Source organism: Barbatula barbatula (assembly GCF_947034865.1).
Source record: "Barbatula barbatula genome assembly, chromosome: 16".
NCBI lineage: Eukaryota > Metazoa > Chordata > Actinopteri > Cypriniformes > Nemacheilidae > Barbatula > Barbatula barbatula.
Window position 1 is genome coordinate 14,109,550 of NC_136779.1, and position 16,868 is coordinate 14,126,417.

The following is a 16,868-nucleotide window of genomic DNA, read 5'->3' on the forward strand; positions in this document are numbered from 1 at the left end:
AAGAAAATGTCAGAGTTGAATGTCTTCATATTGGTTTGTGGACTATTGCTTGGAAACTGTTTAGACTTTCTGTTGTCGATAGCTCACATTTCATTACAGGCAAATCTGAATAATCCATTAACAATGGTAAATATCTGACTGAGTTATATAGGATTTTCATATACCTCACACAGCCGTACCAATTTTTCATTTACATCTTTTACTATTAGGTCAGTATAGCAAAACCTACTGACTGAATCTACTATGCCATAAACCATGCAACAAACAATTAGCAGAATGTCAAGCTACAAAAAGGGTCAAAATAGAGTCCAGACAAATCTGAAAAATATCAGTCAGTGACATCACTCAAGGGTGTTTCATGCATTCTGACTTTTTACAGTGTTAAACGTGCTGTCTTCTCATGCTTGACATGGTCAACTGGATGACTTAGTATTTCTGTGCTCGATACGCTCCCCCAGCAATCGTATATGTTTCGGAAAGTTTTTTTCGAACATGGAAATCCGTTTCTTAACAAATTTTCTTTGGCCTTATCGGGCGATTCTCCCGGGAAAGCACGCCGACGGCTTGAAAATGAAATGTTATGGCCATTCGTCTACCGATGAGCGATAGGAAGACTCGCTTAGCGTCAAGATTGGCTGAACTCCTTGAAGAATGGCTGCGCTGTGGGCCTGCAGCTGGTTACTCTTGCGATAGTGAGAGAAGTTGAGGTGTTTGTTTGTTCACGGCATTTTAGTGATGGAAGTTATATAAACGGTGGATATAACGCTGGATTTGGAGATCGTTTGAAACTGATAGATGCCGTGACATGAACCGCACGCGGTAAGTGAAACTGAGACATATGTCTGTTTTGTTGACAATGCACATGCTTTATTTCCACCCCCCATATGTTTTGAAAAACTCGACGGATATTTGAAGGGTGCAATACTACAATGTAACAAACTGTCTGAGTTATGGCCAATTTGAACTACTAAATATTGACATCTGAGCTATCAATATGGTGAAAACGTTTTTTTCATGGTAATGTTAACATTTGCATAGAATAGCCCAGCAGTAGACTGGCGATTTTCTTATCTCATCTGTTCCCAGAGGCTCTCAGCATTTTATGGTGACCCAGGATGCTGAGAGGTCTCAGGTGACATGTATTTATCCGGTAAAGCTGTCTGGTTTGGGTCTCCTTTCTCTATATGCGAGACCTCTACTCCCTGCAGGTTATAAAGCCGTCCCACTGCTGGATGCCCTAATCTTTTGAGTGGGCTGCCACGGCTTTTGCATCACGAATGGCCATAACATTTCATTTTCAAGCATGTGTTTGCTAAAGGCTTTCTGAAACAGTACGTTTCATTTAAAAGTCCAAACATTTCATTATAATTGTAGATATTGCAACATGCTTTTGAAATCCGAGTGTGTCTGTGACTCTGTTACTTTTAACACCAGAGAGTGGTCAAAGTAACAAATACACGCGCTGTTTATCGCTATCTAACGCTTGTTTGAATGTTGATTCACAATAAATAAATAAACCCTTTTAAGATTTAAGAAATTATATTACATACAGCAGTAGTCGAAAAGAAAACAGTCAATGAAAACGATGTCATAAACCTCACAACACGTTTTGATTTCATTTCATGAAACACTTTATCCAGCTCTCCCGTGTTCTCGCGTTGTGTTATTTCCTCACTAGTTTGACCAATTCGTCAAAAGAACCGAATCAGAAATAAATGACTCGTGTCGCGTTGTCGTGCGAATTTCACGAGACTTGAATGTTGTTAGAAAACTATAAATGAGATAAAATACAGAAAATCGACATGTTTACAAACAGCGAAGAGTTGAGAACTTTGTGACTGTGCACCTCATCGCGAGATCGTAACTGAGCTCACCTCGTTCACCACTTCGGAGAAGTACACCAAAGGAGAAGGTACGATGTCTCCGTAAATTAAATCCGTTTTCATTGTATTAACAGACAACGTTTTGTTACTCCGCTTAGAAAAGTATATTGTTCTGTTCTTCTGGGTTTCTACAAATCCGAAAGAAGGAATCAGCTGTCCCGCGGAGTTTAGCATAACAACAAGAGTCGTGTGATCTGATTTGTCCATAAAGTCTTGAATGGTTTGTCTTTGCTCCTCTTTTGAGAGACATTTTTGCCAAATGTCAGATTTGAGTTGAAACGTTTTCGACACGTAGTTCCCTAAGTATTCAAATCTTTTATCAACTTTTTGTGATTCTTGCTCTTCCATTTTGGCGATGTGTGGCGACAACTGACCGGACTGACCGAGACTTCCTCAAGCCACCGGTCCCATAGTAACACGTTGTTTGTAACCTGCTGTTGCTATGGGAACAGAGACAATGCGTGAGCTGAATGTCTTCACACAGGTGGATTCTGAAGGACAACAATTAAGACCTGAACAAAAGTGTAAAGGCCTAATATTGAAAAACGACGTGATCGTGTACACAAATAAAGACTTTTTTTTTTACCAAGAAGTAGTTGAATTTGGAAACACGTACATAAATCCAAATCCTGTTCTAAAAGTTACTTTAAATTGCAGTGTTTTTAGTTTTTTTATATTATTTGCAAAAATCATGTTATTTGACTGTTGGAAATAATTGTGGTGCAAATATTTGTAACATGTAAATAATAATCAAAGTCCTGTTGTTAAACTTCTATCAGATATGTAAATAAAAAGCCTAAACAAAGCAAATCAAACCCGTTTGGTTTCAGGATCCAGGCCCGTAACAATTACAAAATGTTGCTTACCTTCCCCTTTTACTAACCTTAGTTAAGCAGGTGAAAATGTATAATAAACCAAAATGACACCCCCTCCTTGCGGCTCCACAATACTCTTTTTTTTCATGAAAGTGTTTAATGTTTAAAGGTTTTTGTGAATATATAAGAATACAATATTTACAAAGCCAGCAATAATGCTGTTAGATATAAACATCAACACTGAAGCACTGTCAAACAGCTCCCAAACAACCCTGTAGTGTTACCCGCGATTCCTCTTATCTTTTTCACATTGGTGATGGCCATCAGGGAAAAGTGTGATGTAATCCAATGGTGAATAACTGAGATGTGTGACTTTTATACAATAGATGCATTATATACCCAAATTGCTCTTTTTATATAGAGGCAAGAGAAAATAGGCCGGTAATAGGCATATTTGCAGTATAAAAACTAGTAATGGATGCAGTAATGTTCGAATTCCACTAGATGGCGGTATAAGAGAACACAGGGTGTTGCGCTTTAAAACATTTGCATTAAACTTCTCCACTGTTACACTAAACTTCAAGCAGCCTTTTCTTCATGTGTTGTAGTGCACTTAAGGTTTAGATGTGGCATTCACCTATATTAAAAGCAACATTAAGTGCATTCAAGCTAATGGTTATAGGTTCCAAAATGAGATAACTCAAAATTTGTCAAACATCATGTTTTTTTGTTGTGCATTCCGATTACTATCAATCAAACTGCAGTCGGTTTGTTTTGATTTAAGCCATAATAACAAAAAATACAGCTAAGTAACAAAATAAAACATAATAAAAACATAATAAAATACATGATTTTAGACTTTTTCCAGAACCTCATTCGACATGTTCTGTACCTGCAGGATCGGATAGACCTGATAGAGTTTAGGGTTCTCAATGAGCAACACCCAAATATTTGCTTTTCTCTGTGAAGTTTAAATCTGCTTTAAGTCTGCTTTAAAAAGTGTAGACCAAATAACTTATTTGTTATCTTTTTTAAACTCACTATAACAGTTTCACCTTTATTTTAGACAAAGATTTATTGTTGTACCTACTTTTTTTCAACCATAAGTCACTGTAGTCATTATTCTGAGTTTATCTCATTGTCAATGAATCCATTTGCAATTATATTATTAATGTGAGTGTGGTTCTTTCGCATCCTTAACCAGACAGCTCTGGTTCAACAAACATGAAAACAGTCTTGCTTCTCCAGCATCCAATAACTTAAAATAAATATGCTGATATTATTATCTTCTGCATGTCAACTTCTCAGTTCAGTGTTAAACAATATTAAATTTGACATTGTGAGGGTCAAACATGTAATTGAAACCATATTTGTTTAAACCCAGCAATACTGAAGAGGTTTTTTTTAATAATGTGTTATCAGTATAATGTGGTGTCACGGTGTATGACACATATGAATTCATCAACTTTATAAGAGGCTAAATTTGGAACAGAAAGATAAGAAGCAATGAGTTTTATTATAAGAGATGCATCTCTTGTGAAGAGATGTATTAAATTTCTGTCTATAACCAATGGAGGGAGCTAAAAGAACACATTTGAGATACAGTTTGGAACAAAACCTTACTTGGGTTTATATGAAACATTGGACCTCAGAATATGGATGATTCATTTTCCCCATTTTGGTTAATCTACAAACAGTATGAGTTGGCAAGTATCGCCTCATGCAAAGAAAACATTTCCCTAAATCATACTTTATACTGATAGGTCAATGTTCGGTGTTGAGGTCTCTCAAAGTCCCTCGAAAAACATTTTTGTTTTTTAAAGCATATTTTTCATATTCAGGTAAGTGAATTGTCACATCCATAACAGAATTGGCTAACGGGCCGTTATATTCCTCATAAATGGGCACATGAAAATGAAAATAACTATTTTGTGATCTATGAAGAGCCATTCCCTCTCCATTTTTTTATTGCTTCTGATTTGTATTTTAATTCACAGAAATCCTACAAAGTATGTTGTCTCTCAAAACGTTTCTTTTTTGTCACCTCCATAACGCAGTAAATTGTCCCCGTTTTAAATTAGAAAAGTCTTGCATGGACTAATATTTTTCTGATAAACAGATAATTCAATAATAAATACATTATCCGAGAATTTATATTTCAAGTTTTGACTGAAACTGACACATCCATAACGGTCTTCATAAATGGGCACATGAAAACTAAATTCACTATATTGTGATCCATGTATTTAGAGCCATCCTTTTTTCATTTGTTGGCTATTGATGCATCTGGTTTGTACATTTCAATTCACAGAAATCCTACAAAGTATGTTTTTGTCAAATCGATAATGCATGCATTTTTCTCTCTTTGAAATTAGAAAACTTCTGCTTAGACTCATATTTGTTTTATATCTGGACTCTAGCACCAGGGGATTAGTAAAACAGAAACAGATGATTCAATGTATTGGTAATAAATACATTCTCTGAGAGTTTATATTTCGTTTTGAATCGAAATGTCACATTCATGATGTTGGAATTGCTCATCTGTATACAGACATGTTGATGTCTGCGAGTGCCTAAAATGAGCATAATTGCATAACTGCTATTTAGCTATTGCTTGTCATGTAGGAAATGCTCACTTTACACCATCCTAATATTATTAGTGTGATTGTACGCATGGACTGTATTTCTTAGCTAAGGACTTCTCGGGTTCCTCTCGGGAGATCTTGTTCAGTTTGGCCTGCTGTAATGGTCTTTGTTTCCACGTCCGCTACACAACACGTCAAAGCTATTTCTGGCCTCGCCGTACTCCAAAAGGGGCTTGACACATTTAGCGCTGCAGGGGAAGGGTTCATGCCCGCCAGAATGAGAAATGCTGATAAAATGCCTGGAGGAAGTGTGGCCTGTTTATCTATGCCCGAGCATAACTCCACAGGCCGACCATTGTGGTCAATGAAATATGTAGCATGGCAAATAGCCGCAAATGTAGTTCCAGTTTTGTGGCACACTATCTTAGCGGGCTTCTCTTAAACACATGTGCAAGGCCCTGGAACATTGGTGGTTTCAAGTGCTTCAGGCCATGACTGGACAATTTTCATACTTTCACGCTTTGGTGAATAGCCAAGACCAACAGGCTAAAGCGAGGCTCACTCTGAAACAGGATATTAGGTTAGTAATGGCTGTCTAGGGACCCTTCAAAATGACATAAATAACGGATTTGCTTGGTGTATTCAGTGATCTAATGGAGTCCTTTCCAAATTTCACACACATAATTCTATTTGCCAATTAGTGGTTTAAAGGGTTTTAATAGGCTTTGACAGCCCTCTGCCACTCACCTCAAGCTGGATGTGCTAGTATACGAAGCATTAAACTAAAGTGTTCCTTCCATCTGCTGTTCATTACTATTACAAGAGCTCAGGGCTTTCGTACTTATTCTTTGAAATCGTGTAAATGTGAGCTTAATGTGTTCACCTGTCACGACAATAAACAAATTAAACCTACATAGGCCGGTGTGTGAAGTCACTGCGTCACGTGAGTCATTCACAGCGCTGGCCGATAACCTCGACACCACACATGATGTCACTTCTGATGATAACACCAAAAGCTTACCTAGAAGGTTCTGGAATCACGAGAATCAGGTTCTGTTTCAAATTCCCCGAGCATTGTGTCAGTGAAAGCGCGGCACAAATGCTTTATTTGATTTTGAAACAGGGCCTGCCTTGTGTGAACAGATGCCCAGCATGATCCAACTTCAGTTAGGAAATGTTTTACAAGATGCTGGAACTTACGATAACCATTTCTGTTGGCCAACCACAAAGAATCTTGTGTTAGTTCACAATAATCTCGGCTATTTTAATCCATTTCTTGATCTCAATACGTCATCATGTTTTTAGCAACAAATCAAAGTAGATTTATTTTTTCAATGTTGTGTCTACTCAACTATTATGACATTTGGAAGATCAAGTCAAGTGTGCACTACTCCATTAGTTTCAGTACATTGCTGTTTGAACCTTCACAGTGTTACTATAACTTTTTTAAATGCTTACATTTTGTACTCTACAGGATGACTGTAAGTTCATTCAAGGTATCATTTGATCAATTGTGCGTGTTCCCTTAAAATCAAACCCATGACTTTGGCATAGCGCAGCGCCATGCTTTACCAGTTGAGCTACAGGAACATCTGTATCTCAGCTTTAAATAACTAAGCTTATAACCTTTCAAGTGCACCTTCATGCGTTTTCTTCATGATAACAGCCAGCTCCTTGGAGGCTTGGAGAGTTGTTGCACTTTCACAAATTAATCACATAAGTTTTATTATGCCTATGGGGTTGGGGGGATGGTTAGCAGACATTTTAAAACGTCAGGTACAGTTGAAGTCAGTAAGCTCTGTTGTTGAAGTCTGTTGCATATGTTGTTTGTTTGTCTTTTTTGGCAGAATAAGCTGTTCTTTTAAGCAGCTATACAGACATATTATACCTTCTCATCTTATTTCCAGCCAGACAGGTGAGTTTTTTAATTAAAAACTTTTAAATAATTATTATAATATGTTTTTACTGTGAATATTAAGGTTAAAAATAAGAGACATTTTGCATTCTAACATATTTAATATGTCAAGGGCTGTCATCGTTTACTCACCCTGATGTCATTGAAAACCTTTACTGCATATTACTTTTATTTCTATGGAACACCAAAAAATGTATATATACGTATATATATTTTAAGAAATGTCTTCATTGGTTTTGTGTCCATATAATGGCAGTCAATGGGGCCCAATGGTTTTTTTTCTTTACAGTTTTTTTTTAATATATTTTATGTTACTCAAAAGAGAGTCGAAGATGTTAAATTTAACTAATTATTTATTATCCAACAGTATACAGTACACTGCTAAAAAAATAAAGGGAACACCTAAATCACACTACATTAGATCTCAATGAACAAAATATCCATGTTAAATCTCTTCACTTACATATTTTGCAAAACTTGCGAGAACAAAATAATGTGACAATGGTCAATGAAAGCCAAAATTATAAACACATTCACGGCAGGAATTACAGTAAAATCACTGTAAAAATATTGGCTCATTCAACTTTTAAAGTTTTACCACAGTAACTCATAATGTTAGTCATGAATGCGCATGGCCCCACGTGCCCGTATGAACTCCCCACAATGTCTGGGCGTACTCCTGATGAGATGGCACATGGTCTCCTGTGAAATCTCCTCTCAGACCTGGATCAGAGCATAAGTGAGCTCCTGGGCAGTCTATGGTGTTATTTAATGGCTTTGGATACATGAGATCCCAGAGGTTCTCAACTGGATTTAGGTCTGGGGAACGTGAAGGGCCAGTCAATGTCATCAATGCCTTCATCATCTAGAAACAGCCTAGAGACTCTGGCCACATAAGGTCGGGTGTTTTCATGCCCCAGGAGGGCTCTGCACTGCACCGGCATAAAATCTGACAATAGAGTTGAGGATTTCATCCCAATGCTTCATAGCACGTGGAGGTCTGTAAGACCCTCTGAGAATGGTCCTCCCCAGACCACCCTTGCTGTTGCCTCTCCAGTGTACCCGTTGTCACTTGCACCAAAACAAGTGAAAATGGTTCACAATCACTTATGTTTACAGTGTTGATTGATAGTCCTGAGGGTGAACTGACTTGATGTTGAGCTGTGAGGATCAGGTGTTCCCTTTATTTAGTTTGAGGAGTGTATATAAATGAGTAGGTCAAATAAGATAACATTATGTTGTACGCAAGATTATATATTGACGTCTTTATTATGATCACAGAATATAAAATGATTACTATTTGAAATGTTTATTAGCAAAAACAGATAACTCAGTTTTTAAGTTTAAGGAATAATAAAAAAATACAGTTAACTAACACACTATAAACGCGATAACCCAATACAAAACATGTTTTCTGAAAAACTATCTGTTTTTGCAAATGAACTCTTGAACATGAACATTTAACTGTGTGAAAATGTAAGACATTTAAGACCATAACTTACAGACCTAGGACAAAAACTGTTACAACCATCTCTAGCTTTCCCTACATGGTCTGAATTTGTACCTAAAGTTAAAGATCTGAAAACAAATGTGTTTTGTTCCCCTGATAACATTCGGGGTCGTAAATTGAAAAGACAGAGTAAATACACGTACTGCGCATGATAAATGACTGCGTGTAGATTATGAGAGAAAATTGGATGTGTGGAACACAATGCCACAAAAAACAATAGGAACATAGTGCTGGCTAATATCAAATGAAAAATTTCGATGATGGGTGCAGCAGGGCTGTAGAGTGATATTTGTCAGGAATCATTTACTAAAACCATCCACCCCTGCTAGAGTGGTGAAATATGGGCCACTGGACATCACACAGGTGGACACCTCACTCATTACACAGGAGGGTGTTAAACACCTAACTTTTAGTATAACTTATAGTGTACCACTGCAATGGCTGCGTTTCATTTCATTGAACTCTCCCTAATAGCAATGCAATCAGGACCAATTAAAGCTCAATCAAAGCAAGAAATCTGTTCATGAGGTCACCTTGGAGAAAGTTTCTGGACCAAACCCAGCTGAAAGTTTTATAAATCAGTATATCACAGACTTTGGCTTGGAATGAACGAAAAGTTCAGAAGCCTCATCTTTAACCGTGTTATGATGTAAAATATAGGCCAGTTTGAGTCAAAACAGAGGTGTGCATGATGAGTGCTTCTGCAGAATCTGGTTTTCAGAATCATAATATACATAAGGATGCTATGTGACACATGATAAATTGCAAGGCAAATCCAATGCTTACAGCAGAATCTGTTACTAAAGTCAAATGTAGTGCATGCCTGTAAGAGCATTGTTAAAATAAAATCCTCAGTGGTTTTCTAAGTATACTTTAGTAGTGGATAGTGTTGTCATAATATACCCATATCGACAGAAGCTGATATTAAAAAATGTGATTGTCAGGCCATATGTGTCAGTAAGACTACAAAGATTATAATCGCTGAAAGGAGTCACCAATTTTTCTGAGTTTATGTGTTAGAATCGGATCCCCGGTGCATCAAGCAACTCAGAAAACGTAAAAAACAAGAACCTAGTAAGTTTGTATTGGTGTGCCTTTTCCTGCAAGCATGTGGGAAATCAGATTTCGCTCCTGTTGTGACGTAAAAAGAGGATCTTATTATAATGTCTTATTATAAAATCCACACACCGTGCTGCCGCCATTGTTGTTTTCACAAGGAACAGCCGTGTACGTGACGCCATGGCTAAAGTTCATGGACAACATGCAATGTAGTCCCAACCTCGGAAGAGACAGGAGTGGATTTATTTAATTTTTACTAGTTATACCTGTGTGTTTGTAACATTTTAACTTGTCAATGACAAGCGCTTAAATTCACGTAATTCTACTGAGATCTGCAGGTGCATATTCCGGCAAGCATACACGCACAACGTTTGCTGTGACAGATTTATTTTCTCCAGACAAATGATTTTGGACGTTAAAACAAAACTAACCTCAGGAAAGATCAGGAAATATAGGAAATTATTAGCGAAACCATTGCCATGGCAGTAAGTTACTATGCATGTGTTGTGTTGACACGCCGGACAGAAGGGGGTGGGGTGCGCTGTAACTAATTATCATTTAAAGAGACATGCACCAAAACAGGTTGCTGTGAGCAAAGCTGTTAAAAGGGTTTTGTTCCCACAGCCATTGAGTGGTTTTTAAGCAAAATATGTTCCAGGCATTTCTTGAAGACCCTAATAAATAATATCGAATTGTTGGAAGTGCTCGTCCGATGAGTCCTTTAAATAATTGAGAACCTGTTTTGCCGCAAAGAGCCGCAATGGTTACACATAGAGATGCACGATACTAAATGTCTCCACCAATACGATAGCTGAGTATTCAGAGTGCTACCTGCCGAGTCTGATCATTAAATTAACATTTCTTTACTTTCTGAATGCCATTCATTCCTATAATGACTACTAACATCAACCATCAAACTGGTGATGTCTCTTGACGTTTTTTAAATACAAATATGTGACTGCTTTCTTTTGGAGATATTACATATTTTTATATGATGTAAAGTCAGCATTCAAGTGCTAAGCATGACGTTGGTATGGTGTTTTCATCCAAACTGTGATGTTTATCTGAGTAAAACTGCTTTTGAAATAATTGGGGAATTGATTGGATATTTGGAAGCTTTGCCATTGGACCGTCTGTCAATATAACCCCACTGAGACATATCTCGTTTCTCTTTTCGATTCAAAATTATGAGGGCACATGGACTTAAATAAAATGTTAACTTCAACAGATAATAATTTACTCGATATGGCTTTTATTTATTATTCGAATAGTCCGTTTTTTTTGTTTGTTAATATTCCCAATCATTTCAATAGATTTCTTTTAACCAATGAGCAGAGCTGGCTATACTCTGGGAAAAGAAAATGATGTCCCGACAACTCTGCCAAGCCCTTTGGTAAGCAACTATCCTGAGATCTGACGTCAAAGGCATCAGACAGGCAAACAATTCCAATATTGAAAAACCATCTGTAAAACTCAAAATACAGTTTCAAAATTGTATTCCAAACTACACTAAACTATAACTCATCCATTTCTCTTGCTATTAAACAAACCACCCAAAAATGTCAAGTAAAGGCTTGTAAATGACTATTGTGTGTCATGTTTTCCCATGCCAGAAATACACAATCCATTAAAAAAAGAATTTTGGCTTGTTGAGCCACCCACACACTTTTAGTAGTTTAGACGTGGACATCCCTGCTTGATTCTCTCAGACCAACATTAAAACAAGGCCCGTGTCCTTTACCCTACAGTTTCTCAGCAACTTAGGTGAAGTAAATTTAGGGTATGTGTATATGCCTGTTGAAGAACACTGTTTATTTAAACTCCCTTGGCTGTGAGTTATGACTCTTAATGATTACTCAAATGCCCTGTCCTGAGTCAATTGTAGAGATGGTGCCTCTAAACAGGCCTCTGCTTGTTTATTTGAATTTTCCATTTTATATTCCCACATGTCATTTGCCTGTTTACAGTTTATCCATGCTGACTGATCATTTCCATCAATGTTTGTCCTACCGAGGGCATGGCAATAGTGCTGGGTATGCTGGGTATGTAGCAGTCTCTATTATCTTTATTGAGAACTTCAGTTTGGAAGCATCAAGCATGTACAATGAATCTTTAAAAAGATCTACCCTGTGTACGGCCCTATGAAACCTGTTTTATTTTTTCCCTAAATTCCGTTGTAAATTGTCTGGATTTCATGCTTTCCTTTTTACTATAGATGGTTTCAGCGGACACATCATAAAAACACTTTTTGCCCAAACTTAACATCCGGTAGACCTCCACAAAGAATCAATAACTGTTTAGTTGAATGTAATTTGATACAATTAATATACAATAATTTTTTTAAATATTTAATACTAAATTAAATATAAAATATTTTTTTATATCTAACCAAATACAGACGGAAGTTAACTTCAGGCTAGGCGTGAACAGTCGATGAAACAGTCAATACAAAAGTAATATATTTTCACAATATACTTTAGCTCAGTATTTACTTATTGACTAGTAAAATGTAAAATACCTGGACACTACAATGTTTTTTAACCTTACAGAACAATCCATGACAATAGAGCACGATGTTCTCCGGTATACCTGTCAGGTGATCCACAGACACAAATATAATTTATTAACAGAAGTTCACAGAGGGATATAAACACAACTTGCCACGAGTGGACAACCAATGGGGAAAATAGAATGAATCTTATAGTGTCCATTTGATTAGGGAACAGCTGGCAGGTTCTGGGAGCGTGGATGATAATGTACACTGGAGACAGAGGGGGGACCATGACAGAACTTCCTCCTCCTGGAAGGCGTGTCCTTGTGCCCATGATGACACAACAAGAGAGGGTGTCCTGGAGGTTGAAGGAGAACAGGGACAGACGGGACAGGACATGGAGCCTCCAGGACGGGAACAGACTGGCCTGGATATGGAGCCTCCAGGATGGTACTTCATACTCCGGGAGACAGGGGGGCCATGGACTTGCCGGGAGCTCAGGTGGCCAAGAAGGTTCAGAGAGTGCAGGAGGCCAGGGCCTGGTGGAGATGACGGCTATTGTGGCCGTAACCGTGGAGCCGGGAGTGAGGGTCATGTGGTCATGGCAAAAATGTTTTGGGTAAAACTTCAGGTTGTGCAGTGGCGAGGCGAAAGCTGTCATGAACGGGGTGGTGAGCATGGACAGAGGACCCAGGTGCAGACAGCGGGTAAGGGGTTAACAGACATTTATTTATACAAAGACAAACCAAAAACCCACGAATGGGTAAAACATGACAGGTAAACATGAACACAGACTAACTACGCACTATCAAGAGGGGAACAGGTGTTGGGCATTAAATAAAAAACGAGGAGACGAGAGGGTGGGAACAGAGACATTTACATTTATGCATTTGGCAGACGCTTTTATCCAAAGCGACTTACATTGTATTATCCTATACATAGGTATGTGCAATCCCCTTGGATTGATCCCACAACCTTGAATTGTTAATGCAACGCTCTTACCACTGAGCTACAGGAAATTTAACCGTTTCTCTAAAACTGAGGGTCAACCACCACACTCCGGAGGAGCCGACACCAAGGACACCAGTCAGGCAGGACAACGATGGTACACAATCTTTTCTCTTTATTAAGTAAAGCACTTAACAACATTGAAGCCCCACTCCAGGGCGTGCCACGTGGGCCTCAAACGAAGGGAACTCTGGCCAGCGGAGAGTCAAAAGGGCCTGAACCAACCAGTCGCGGAAGGTAAGCGACACGAGATAGACTCTAGGTCCGGGCGTCGGCGCAGCCGTAGACTCCCTTCCTCTCTCACAAAGGGATATCTTTACTCCTCACAAAGGGATCTCTTCACTCCCAATGCGGCAGCCAATTGGGCACAACAGTCAGCAGACTCGAGGTTTACTTCATCTCGGAGTACAAGGTCAGATGCAGCAGCCAACAGACTCGAGGTTTGCTTCTTGCAGGGCAGCGGTGGACCAGACTTTCGTCGAAGGGTGTCGCCAAAGCATCCAGCAACTTCCTGTGTTCACAGAACAACAATGAGTAGACGGTACAACCGTTACTATCCGGCTTCCTCCTTCGTAGCAGGTCGGGTGCAGCAGCCAACAGACTCGAGGTTTGCTTCTTGCAGGGCAGCGGTGGACCAGACTTTCGTCGAAGGGTGTCGCCAAAGCATCCAGCAACTTCCTGTGGTCACAGAACAACAATGGGTAGGCAGTACAAGCCGGTTCTTTACTTGATCTCTGAGGCTCACGGTGATAGAGAAATACACCCTGCCAGCAAGCACAGGTCAGTATTCAGCATTCTCTAGGCCAATCCTCATAACATCACTTTTCTCATAAACCAATTAATGTGCACTTAACTTTCCTCTTTGGTGACAACATAGATCCTTAGTACTATCCTGAATCACTCTGTCCTCAATCCCATTTGCCAGTCACTCACCCGTCTTCAGTGTTTAAACACCCTCACACTTGTTGGTGTTGGTGTTGGTGTTGGTGTTGGTCCACTGGTAGAAAACACTAAAGGGAATCCGAGGTCAAAAACAAGCACACCAAACACGAACCCCCCTATGGCTTCCAGCTTCTCCTGTTATCCATCTCCCCACATGTGCTCGCCAATATCGGCCTGATTAGTGGTCACAGCTGGCGCTCGTCAATGTCGTTGGCCATTCCTCTTCATTTCACCCGGTGACAGAAAGCCTAGAGACCGCATAGAGTGTATGGAAGGCCATAATGGCCATAAATGCCTCTCTCCACACAAAACACAAGCTTCTGTCATGATCCTGCCACTAAACCAAGAGAAACATGACATGATCCGGCAGAATCATGACAGCAAGCCATGGCCAACACCATTGTGACCACAGCAGTGGATTCTGGGGAAAGTTCTGGAGTGGACTTAACATCTGTGGTAACATGGAGGTTCCAAAAATGGTCAAAGTCGAATAGGAGCCGATCCAACAGGGGGCGGTTGTGAGTGAAAGGTCTGTGAAGCTCGGAACCAGATAGGTCTATGAGCTCCTGAGCAGGGAAGCCATGAAGCTCGTGAGTGGAGAGGATTCTCGCATTGGCTCAGGGGGAGCTGGAGCTAATGCGCTCAACGGGTTGCGGATGGGACTGGATAGATTTTGTCCTCAATGACCTTGTCCACAAGGAACCATCCACAAATGTAATGTATTAACAGAAATATAGAGAGGGATATAAACACGACTTGCATAACATAAAGACGAGACCTGACAACCATTGGGGAAAATAGCAAAAGTCGTATAGTGTCCTGGTGATTAGGGAATAGCTGGCAGGTGCGGGCATGGCAAACAAGAGACAGGTGAGGGAGCATGGAGGATGATGGCCATGGGTAATGTAGTCTATTGGGTAAACAATACCAGTTAGATTTAATTTTAGTCTCGGGGGTTAGTCTCGCGATATACAATTTATACAAAATATACAGTACTATATAATTGTTCATAATATGCTTAACAATATACTATTTTCTAGAAAAAAAGGCAAACATAAAAGAACAAGCTTCTTTTACTGTATTTTGGAACAAATCAATACAGGCTCGTTGAACATGAATTACTTTTTTACAGTAGTGTACGTCCAACAGAGTAATTCTAGCAATACTTTACCAATGTAGAATTTACTATTTTCCCTAAAAACAACTGGATGATTGACACTTTGTGATAATAATGTCTGTTCCAAAAGACTTGTTTAAATGCAAGAAACTAGTTTATTAGACATGAAAAATTGTGACAAGACTGGCTGTCAGTCTGTGGGCCCTATTGTACATCCGGCGCAAGGTGCAGCGCAATTGTTTTGCTAGTTTCGGCCTGACGCAGTTTTCACACATGGACTGTTATGAGTGAGTCTGTCTGTCAGCAGACTATTTAACCATTTCAGTCCAAAAGTCTGCTTTATTCAGGAACTAACTATGGCCTTCATGATTTTTTAGGGAGCGAGAAAACTGTATGTTCGTTTGATGTCATACTGCAAACGTCTTCATTTCGGGCCAATGAAGCAGTAACACCTTACGATTCAGTGAAGTGTCACTTGTGCAATAGAGAAATCCAATAAAATTGCTTACTCGATCACTGTCCTAAATATTCAACTAGGGAGTTGATTATGGAAACAGCAATGTGATTTGTCACTCCATAAATGTTTTAGCGCATCAACTCTTCTAGCAGAAACACAACAGCAGCAGTGTAGACCAACCCAAAACCAAATACATTATGTCAACCATTAACATGATAAAATCCATTCAGCGAGTTGTCATGATCGAAATCGATTTACTCTTAGACATCCTGTTTGACTGTAACATTCTTTGATCATGTTAAAGTTGTTTTAACAATGACATCATCACACCCCTCCATTTGCCAATAATGATCTAGCTCTCGAAAGAAGGGACGCGTACAGGTAATCCGCCTGTATACACGTTGAGTTGTTGTTTGACTGTAGTCCGGCCAGATTTATTACATTTCTCCAAATGCTGAACGAAAGGACAAGCTTAGGAATGTAAACGCTTTTTTCTCCAATCCAGAAAATGTTGAAAAATGAGAGACTTGGCCAGATTTTGAGCCATCAGCGAGAATGCTTGTGGAATGCTATTTATTATTGTTCCGTATTGTCTGCGTCGACTATAAAAATGGAATAGTTGAGTCCACAGATACGTTTCTGGACATATTACAAGTCTGTTTTTCTGTAAGCACCGCAACTGCAGACAGTGTAAAGATGTCCTTCTAGATTTAAAACAACAGCGCTGTGCTTATGTTGGCATGCTGGGAATATACTTCATAATCTGTTGACAGATTAAAGTCACAGCTACATGGTGTTTAGACACTCCAGAGAAAGCCGAAAGAAAAAATGTCTATTTTATGAGACACTGTTTGTCATGTGCCTTTAGGTTCGTGTACACACGGCGCACGGCTTTGACCGTAAAGTCAATCACGCGAGGCTTGTTAAATTACGGCATTCTGTTACAATGTTATGAAAAGCTGCATGTTTGAAAAACTATTTCTTCACTTTTTTTGCTCTACTTTTCATATCCAGCGGACGATTTTTAGACAAATGAAACGTATCACGTTGCATGTGTTTAAAATTTGCTGCGAGTGCGAGCCTCAT

The 16,868-nt window shown here is 39.1% G+C and overlaps 1 protein-coding gene across 1 annotated transcript in view; it reads right to left on the minus strand.

Annotated features, from left to right (window-relative positions):
* dnah9 (dynein, axonemal, heavy chain 9) overlaps window positions 1–2,231 on the minus strand; it is a gene marked incomplete at its 5' end in the record, with an annotated part of 98,082 nt that extends 95,851 nt beyond the window's left edge. Inside the window, one exon of the mRNA XM_079476918.1 lies at window positions 1,875–2,231. Coding sequence (XP_079333044.1) covers window positions 1,875–2,231 — 357 coding nt within the window. The remainder of the gene's footprint in view (window positions 1–1,874) is intronic.
* Between the last annotated feature and the right edge of the window lie 14,637 nt (window positions 2,232–16,868).